Source organism: Vigna unguiculata, chromosome 9 (genome assembly GCF_004118075.2).
Source record: "Vigna unguiculata cultivar IT97K-499-35 chromosome 9, ASM411807v1, whole genome shotgun sequence".
In the NCBI taxonomy this organism is placed as follows: domain Eukaryota; kingdom Viridiplantae; phylum Streptophyta; class Magnoliopsida; order Fabales; family Fabaceae; genus Vigna; species Vigna unguiculata.
Window position 1 is genome coordinate 13768260 of NC_040287.1, and position 9101 is coordinate 13777360.

A 9101-nucleotide genomic window follows, 5' to 3' on the forward strand; every position below is an offset into this window, starting at 1 on the left:
AGACTAGATATTAATGGATGGTCCAATAGTGGTTCGATAGCGGATGAAATTATATGTCCAACAAACACAAATCTCACTAGAATAAACTTTAACTATGACTTTGATACCATATTACGAAATAAACTTTAAATCTAACTCAACTCTACAAAATCGACTTGTAACACTTATATTATAAAAATCGGGTGGAACTTCACACCATCTCCATTCGTTTTCTAAGGTTTTAGATATGCTTTACAAATACAAAATATGTTTTAAAACGCACTTGGGGTTGAGATGTTAACATAAAAGCGGAGGAAATGGAGTTAAATAAATATATATAATTATAATTAATCTAATATATAACTATCTAACATCATCACCACCGGCTACTAGCCACCGGTCAAGATTTTTTAGGATGGTCAATTGGTTTTTTAACTATATGTTAGAAAGTAAATTTTAAATATAATTTAATTTTACAAAATTGATTTATATTGTAAAATTTGTACTACTTATATATTATAAAATTGTTTTATTTTAAATTTATATATGCAACTTCCAACACCACTTCAGTTTGTAAGGCCCATTTATTTTTTTTTCTACCTTTTATTTTAAGGGCTGCCCCAATCGATTGGGCTTAAAGGTTGGCCCGAAAGGAGATTCAGACCTAATCTGTCCTAGTCTCACCTCTTTCCCTTCACTCTGCAGGAAACACAGTCGTCACATTCCCTACTCTCTCCAAGAGCTCTGCTAGGGTTAACCCCAATCTCGATCCAATGAGCCTAGCTTCGTCTTCTTGATTCGTGTAAGTATTCTACAACTCCCTCATTCCTTTTCCATCCGTGCTCGTGTTCCTAGCTAGGGTTTCGTGGTGAACCACTCTGAAAACTCGCTCTGCTTTTCTGTTCCAGCTTGTGCGTTTGTCCCGAGAACTGTCGCGTCCCCGTTGTTGAAGTCGAACCCTTCCTCTAGCCATTTCCAAGTAAGGGAAGCTAGGGCTGCCTGTTTATTTTCGAATGATTGCTTGCTTTGCTTCCATTCCATGATTTTATGACTTGGTTGTTATTGTTAATTGTTTGGGAATTTGTTTAAACATTGTTTTGGGTCGAATGCTTGTCTGTTGTGTGAATGAACAGTGGCGGGCACTGGTTTTCTCGCCCAAGCGAGCATGCCTCGCCTAGGCGAGACTAACAGAGGCTCGCGCAAGCTTTTCTGTGCGAACGGTCGCTCAGGCGACTTGGTTTCTTTTTGAGCGATGTGCAATCTCGCTTAGGCAAGAAGGGGCTCGCCTGAGCGAGACCTCACAGAAGCCACTATTTCCCTATTCGCGCCCTCGCCTAGGCGAGAAGGGTCTCGCCTGAGCGAGACTGCGAGCAGATTTTGGTGCTATTGTTGAATGGTCCACTGATGTGTGGCTTGCTTGTCTGATCTAAATGTTTTACTAGGAGGGTTGCAGGATGATGCCATGATTAATATATGAGTTTGAGATGGAAATGGTATGTTACTTTATTGGGTACGAATTGGAAAGCATGAGTTGTATGATTTGTTGTTTATACATGATATTGATGTTATGGGAACTTCCTGATTGGTGGGTGGAACATGTATAAAGTGTGGGTAGGGCGTAATTCCATGACTCTTGTAGTGAGAGCTCTTGGTGGCGCCTCATCTATTGGACGTTATCCCATGGACCTTCTGAAAGGGAGTCTCTAGTGGTGCCTCAACATAAGGATGTAATTTCACGCGAGTATTGTGGTGGTGCCTCAAGGCCAAGACGTAATTCCACGAAGGCCACGTGGTGGTGCCTCTTGTAAGGGTATAATTCCGCGAAGGCCTCGCGGTGACGCCTCATTGCTAGGACATAATTCCACTGCCACGTGGTGGTGTCTCATTATGTGTATCCGGATAGTCAAGTCTTGAGAGTCTTAAATGATTTTGGAAATCCACGTGTGAATGTTTTCTATCCATGTTTGACTTTGAGATTGCATGTTGACTGTTGTGATATAAGATTTCTTTATACTAGCTTACCCTATTTGCTTGTTTGGTTGTCTTGTATGTGGTTCTTCTCCTATTGCGATGATCATCGATTCTATTGATGTGAGCAGATGGGAGAACCCCTGACAGTGGTAATGATGATAGGAATGCTACAACCTGATGGACTGGACGGGTATTGGGCCCACTATGGGGCCCATCGCTGGAGAATTTATTTGCTATGTTTTTCTTGTCTGTACAAGACCTAGTACTATTAGTTCACGAGTATATTTTTTTGTTTTAGGCCGTGTGGGGTCTCTTTTACGTTTTATGGATATGTTGGGGTACGGGGTACTTCATATCCCAAATCTTCTTACTCTCTGGATATTATGTATGTGGCGTTTTATTCAATGGATTTTTATCTATTTATTTAAGGTCTTACCTATGCTTTACAAATACAAAATATGTTTTAAAACGCACTTGGGGTTGAGATGTTAATATAAAAGCGGAGGAAATGGAGTTAAATAAACAATTAAAAATATAATTGAAAACACACAGCATCGGCATCAGGAAATGGATGACACAAAAAGCTTATTGAAAACGTGGTTTAATTTGGTAAGATTTTGTGAGAGGATAAGTGAGTAAAGTGGCACGTGTGAGTGATGAATGGTGAATCCTCGTATGAGTCAGAAGAGAAATAAATGAGTAAACAAAATTGAAAATGACAGAAAAGCATGTCTTGTTCTGTGTCTGTTTCCTTTGAATTTAGAAAAAGAAATGAAGAAAAGCAAATATCCCCTTTTGCTGCGATTGACCAGGGTTGGCTCAAAGAAAAATCTTTAATGTGAAAGTCCCCCTTCTGTTTTAATTTTGTTGGTATTTTTTAAATGGTCAAGTTTGAAAATTTTTATTGAGTTGAATGTTTATTTTGGCTTTGACCGTTGACCGTTCCAACAGAACATCTTTTGTATGTAACAGTTTCGTTTGCAGTGTATCAAATTCAAGGTTGATACGAGGAACAGCAAAGATTTAGTCAGCCTTTGATGTTTGATGAAAATACTTTTTGTAATAATGTAATGATTTCCGGTTTGTCTTTATGGTAAGTTTCACAACCACCCTGCATGGACTTCTTTCTACTCAGCTTTCCATATATGCTGCACTTGTCCTTTTGTATTTAAGTAACACTTTCTAAGCATTCAAGGCTATAGGAAAAGAAGTTTCTTTGAATCAATTGAAGAGGCCATGGAGAGTAAGTTGCCAAAGGAAAAACCTAAATCTCTTGCCTTAAGGAGGAACCTTCAGAGGCTCCATTTGGAATTGAGAAACATCATTCAAGGAGTGAAGAGAAATAATGGAACTTGGGGGCTTCCTAGATATGGTGTTGGAGAGGAACTTCTTTACCGTACAGAAGCGAATGGTTCTCAGTCTTACTCAGGTGAAATTCAGGGATTTTTTTTTTTTTTTTTACATATATGACATAAATTTGTCTAAAAATTATGAAAATGTACAATAAAATAATTAGAACTCGCGACGATTTTAAAAACAAATTTATGAAAATTTTATACGATTTTTTTTTTTTTTAAAAAGTAAAGTCGTCAAACTTCGCTTTTCCAGAAATTTATAAAAAAATCATATGGAATTCTCACGATTTTGTTTTTGTTTTTGAAATCGTCATTAGGTTACACAATTTATTCTATAATCATAAATTATGTTCTTTTTTCACCAATCAAAGAAAAATCTTTAATGAGAAAGTCCTCCTTTTTGTTTTTCAAATTATGTTTTTGATTTCAATGTGTAAAAAAACAGAAAAATCAGAACCCCTTTAGTTTTTTATTACTTTTTGGTCGTTTTCTCGTTTTTTTTTTTTTATTAATTAGGGGTATACCAAACGTAAAGAAAAATTAGATCTTTAAAATTAGTTCTTGTGCTAGAGTAGCTTACTCATGCAGATACCACTAAAACCACACAGGAAATTATTCAGAGTTCAATTACACAGATGAAGAGGCAGTGATTAAGGTGAAGTTTTCTGCCAGGGCTGAACCACTTTTGACACCGTTTATCGTCAATGAATCTGCTATAAACTCCACTTGTGTACATCCTGGTGAAGATTTCTCTAGCAAAGCAACACAAATTTCCCAATCAAAAGGGTATGATCATGATCCTTCTTTCGATATGGTTTTGTTTTGAAAAGTCTGTATAAAGTGATAAAGACCAAGAATGAGAAACTGAGAGTTCAAAGCTGCAGAAAGTTAAAAAAGAATGTAGTTAAAATAAACTGTTTTTCCTTTTTGGTTATGGCTAATATCATGTTCTAGGAAATGTAATAAATGCAGAAATATAAGGTTGATTTCCCTCTTCTGGAAAGATAATGATCTTCTATGCAGCACTTATTCCAACTCAACCCTTGCTTGAACTTATGGTAGTTATATTAAATTGGAAATCTAAAGGCTTATGGTTAGTTAATAGCAATATTTGAAATAAATAACTATCATTTTGGTTTAATAGCTTCCAAAAATTTATGAAATAGCTGCTGCAATGGATTTGATGCTGCAGAAACTTGGTAGCAACACAAATCTGAAACATTGGTGGTGATTTTGTTTGCAGGTATGCGACAGATGCACCCCGGGATTCGGGTGATGAAGAAGATATTGAAGAAAAGAGGCTGATGGAATCTTTTGTGCAAGAGTTTGTATTATAACCTTTAATGAAGGAAATTTGCATTAAGAATAAGAATTGATTGGCACAAGAATTTAGTATAGCTCATCTAAGCATTGGATATTGGATTGAAGATTTGAACTGATTCACAGTATATTTTACATCTATATAGGATTGAAGATCTTACGGAATTGCAGAAGCCACATCAAGAAGAAAATCGGATGAATTTTGATAGTTTGAGTCTTGACTTGGATGAGACAGAGAAGAAGATTCAACATGATGATGATTTGTTGGCTTAGTTTGTTTCTAGTTTTCTGTTTTGTTAATTTTATTTCGTGATGTCATATATTTGAATAATATGTATAATTTATGTTCTCATTTGGTTGCAATATGGGACATGGTCTTTTAATCACTTATCATGTCATATCTTGTTTGTAAAATTTGGTTCCTTTTCACTTGAATTAACATTAATCTTTGCTATTAATGTTTTGACATTTTTTTTACCATGACATAAAAGGATTAAAACTATGGATTGTTTTTCATGTTTTCGCTATTCACGTAAAATCACAAATGTATATGTTAAATTTTAATTTTCTAGCTTATAGTCAAAAGTACCACGAACTAAATTTTTGTGATAAAGGAATGAAAATTTCTTTAAATAGCGGTTTAGTTATATTTTTTATTTCATAATAATTAATTTTCAATATTAATATTTTTTTATTAAATTAATTATAAAATTATGTTTGAGAAAAAAGACTTCAAAAAATTATTTTAGTACTAATATATTTTTATTAAATTAATTATAAAATTTTATTTAAGATAAAAAAGTCTAAGATTTTTTTAATACTAATATACTTCTATTAAGTTAATTATAAGTTTATATTTGAGAATAAAATTTAATTAAATTATTATTAGTACATGTTAAGTTCTATTGGTATTAAAAATTAGGGATAAGTATCTTTTTCATCTCTTAACTGACATGCTAAATTGGAAATAAGGTTATTGTTCATTAAGTTGATACTAACCTAATCATTTTACTCGGGGTCCACTAGGTTTACACTACATTATTTTTTAGGCTTAAATACATCATTGGTTCCAATTTTCGTAAACTTTGTTCACTTTGGTCCTCTTTTTTTTTTTTTTTTTTTTTTTTTTTTTTTTTACAATGTTCAAAAAGGTCTTAATTTTTGTAATTTATGGTCAATTTGTCCCTTTTTCTTGATGACGTTTAAATTAGTAACGAAGCACTGTTTAATTTTTTATTACTGACCTGTTTGTGTACTTTGTGAGGTGGATTTGCATGTGTTTAAATGAGAAATTAGGGGATAAATAGGGAAGTAGGGTTTTCATATTTGAGTATGGCTATCATGGCCCGAAGAAAGTATGAGAGTACTCCTTCCTTCATCCTCAATCCCCCTTAGTGCCTTCATTTGATAGGTATGTCTCGCTATCAATATTCTTTTTCTGGTTGTAATAGTTGGGGCCAACATTGTTGTATGACTTATTATCATGGAGGTGGTTCAAGGAGAATGGGTTTAACCCCCATTTGTAATTTCCATTTGTAATTGCGGAGAGTTGACAGCTTACAAATTGGCAAGAACATCTAAAAACATTGGTAGACAATTTTGGGGTTGTCTAATGATTGTTTCTCAAAATCCATTTTCCAGCAAGTATACTAGTACGTAGTAGTATCAACAAATGTCGTATCCACTAGGATTTAGCAAGTATATTGATAGTTTGATTTTTGGGTTTTTGACTTTGATAGAGTGCAAGTAAAAATATATAGTAGTAGTTAGATAGATTGAGTGGAGTAAGGGCTATGAGTTGATTTCATCTCATCTTCCTCTACTACACCACTACCATCTTATTTACTTACTATGTAAATCATTCAATGTCCTAGAAGTACTCTTTCTATGTAGATCTAGGTTCATTCCTGATACACCAGAACTTAAGGACTTCAAACTTAATATGATTCCTCAACTCCTAGTAGAATGAATCCTTGCTTTAATGTGCAAGACTTGTTGAATGAATCCTTGCCATGTGCAAGACCCTTTCATCCAGCATCCACTCTGGTTACTTAAATAAGCACCAATATAGGTATGATGATTTGATTGGACCATAGTTTGAAACTAGTTTCCCAACTCAATCAAAACTAGTTAAATAGATGAGTGATCAAGTCATCATTGAGCATAAACAAAGATAAATACCCAAGAAGTAGAAGTATATAGAATCAGAATTGATTATATCAAACATGGACACGAGAGAGTTCAACTACTCAGAATATTACAATGCAATTCCAACAACATCTACACATAAGATTTACACTAAGACCATCTCCTTCATTCCTCAAAGACCTTATTCTCTCCTACTACTACATTTATAACACCACTCAATGCCTAGAATCAAGACATGAGGCCTTTGTTTATAGGAATTTTTGGGCGACGCTCAACCCAACTTTTGGTGCTCAACCACAAGGGTTTCTTCACAAGTGGGTTTCCTTCTCAGCTCAACCCCTTGTCCTAGTGCTTAACATGTGATCTTTCCCTCTTTCGAGGGTTTTCTTGGATGCTCAACCTCATGGATTTGTGCTAAAGGTTTCCTTACAAAAAAGTTTTCCTCACGAGGCTCAACTCCATTTGTTGTGCTCGGCCTGAAAGTCAAAATATGTTGTCATGTCTTTTCTATTTCCATGGCTCAGCTCTAGTACTATGGCTCAGCTGCATATTTGATATTTTCTTTCATATTTACTGTAAAATAGCAAAATATCATTAGAATTCATAAAAATCTAATTCTCACTACATCATTTTGTATCTTAAGCTAAAAAGGCTTGTTTTATACATAAATAAAATCATTTTATACATGATAAGTGTCAATTTCAAATGGAAAATTTACTTATTTTTGACATTTATCATTATCCCAACTATAAGGTTAGATTAATACTACCAAATGTTTATAATTTTTTGAATATCAATATTTTTTACATAATAAAAATTTGGTGTGTTATTTTTGGTGTGGTGATTAACAAGTGGTTCTTCCGATGTCGTTTGGTGTAACTACTTCAAATGGTGCGGTGAACAAGATGTTGATGAAAGAGATGCTATCATCATTAGGCAAAAGAGGAAGATAAATGATATGGATAATTCACTTAGGGTTTCTAAGAAAAGGATGCAATTAGTAGTAGGATTCAATTGCATTATGATTGTATTTAACATAATGTTGTTCTCTATAATATTGTGTAAAGTTGAGGTATTTAGGTTTGCATTATATTTAGGTTTGCATAATATTTGTGTAAATTCTATTTTGTAATGTTTCGAAATGAAGAAATGAATGAGTGTTTTTGTTATGCTCATATTAGTCCCAAATACTATAAAAAATTGTGAATGTAGTCTTGACAAATGTCCACATCACCAAAATTTAAATTTACAAAGATTGGATAAAATTCAGGAGATTGAATTCATTGTTCTTATGCTTTACACAAAACCTGGGTATTTATATGTAATATGATTACATAAGACCAAACAACTTGCACAACACGACAATTTGATTAATGGTTGGCAAATGCAAACCAAGTCAACATCCTAAATTTAGGAAATGTTTGGCAATAGTGTATTTCACCACAACGTAGATACCACAAATTGGTCAATACAAAAGAAAAAACATTAATCTTCACCAACTAAGTTTGTCAAAAAGTACAACACATAGGCCAAAATCACAAAACATAAACATAATCATGGACATGGCCTCCTAATTTACAATTTCAGTCTCCTCGTGGTTGTTGATGGCTATGACTTCTGAGGAGGTTTGTATGGTGCTGCTACTTGACTTTCATCCAATGGTTTTGGTGTCTGACTGGATTGATGAACTTCATCCAGTGGATCTAGTGCCCGAGTTTGTTGTTTATAAAATGGTGACCTTCATCCAATGGTGGTTGAGTTGTTGTTAGTGGTGGTTGTGTTTCTTGTGAGGATTGTTGCGTTGTTGATGATGGTAGGTCAATAGGGTCTTTAAGTTCCTGAGTTAGTTTTACTGCAATATCTAGTTTCTAAGGTTGAAGTGGATAATTATTCGTGTTATGCCTAACTATATGACATATGCTACACTTTTTTTTTTGTGACCTCCTTTACTCTTTTGGCTGTCATCCCTCCTTAACTCCCATTCTTCCAACCTTATTTTTTTTTTGGGTCTTCCTGGTAATCTTCTTTGAATGAGTATTTAAAGAATGAAGACCATTTAAATAGTGAAAAAACCTAAAACAATCCATGTACCTTTTGTTGATCAAACATAAATGTCAATGTCCCACATACTTAACCACCCCTAAGGTCATCAATCAATTAGTCTAAAAACCATGTCTATATTTCTTTGTTTTCCACTATGAGGTTTACTGCAACCTCATTCCAAAAAATAATTGCTTGCTTCTTATATAACTTTAACGCCTCATTTGAAAAGTTGGTTTAATCCTACATTCATTCACCTTTCTATTGAAATTGTTGGTGATTAGGTTT

General features: G+C 34.0%; 1 protein-coding gene across 1 annotated transcript; it reads left to right on the forward strand.

Annotated features, from left to right (window-relative positions):
- The first annotated feature begins 668 nt into the window (after window positions 1–668).
- Window positions 669–4936, forward strand: LOC114196013. Its single transcript, XM_028086500.1, has 7 exons — window positions 669–781; window positions 888–958; window positions 2923–3043; window positions 3146–3379; window positions 3914–4091; window positions 4549–4629; window positions 4772–4936. The coding sequence occupies exons 4-7, from the start codon at window positions 3187–3189 to the stop codon at window positions 4896–4898; spliced, it is 579 nt and encodes a 192-aa protein (XP_027942301.1). The 5' UTR covers window positions 669–781; window positions 888–958; window positions 2923–3043; window positions 3146–3186; the 3' UTR covers window positions 4899–4936.
- Window positions 4937–9101: the final 4165 nt, after the last annotated feature.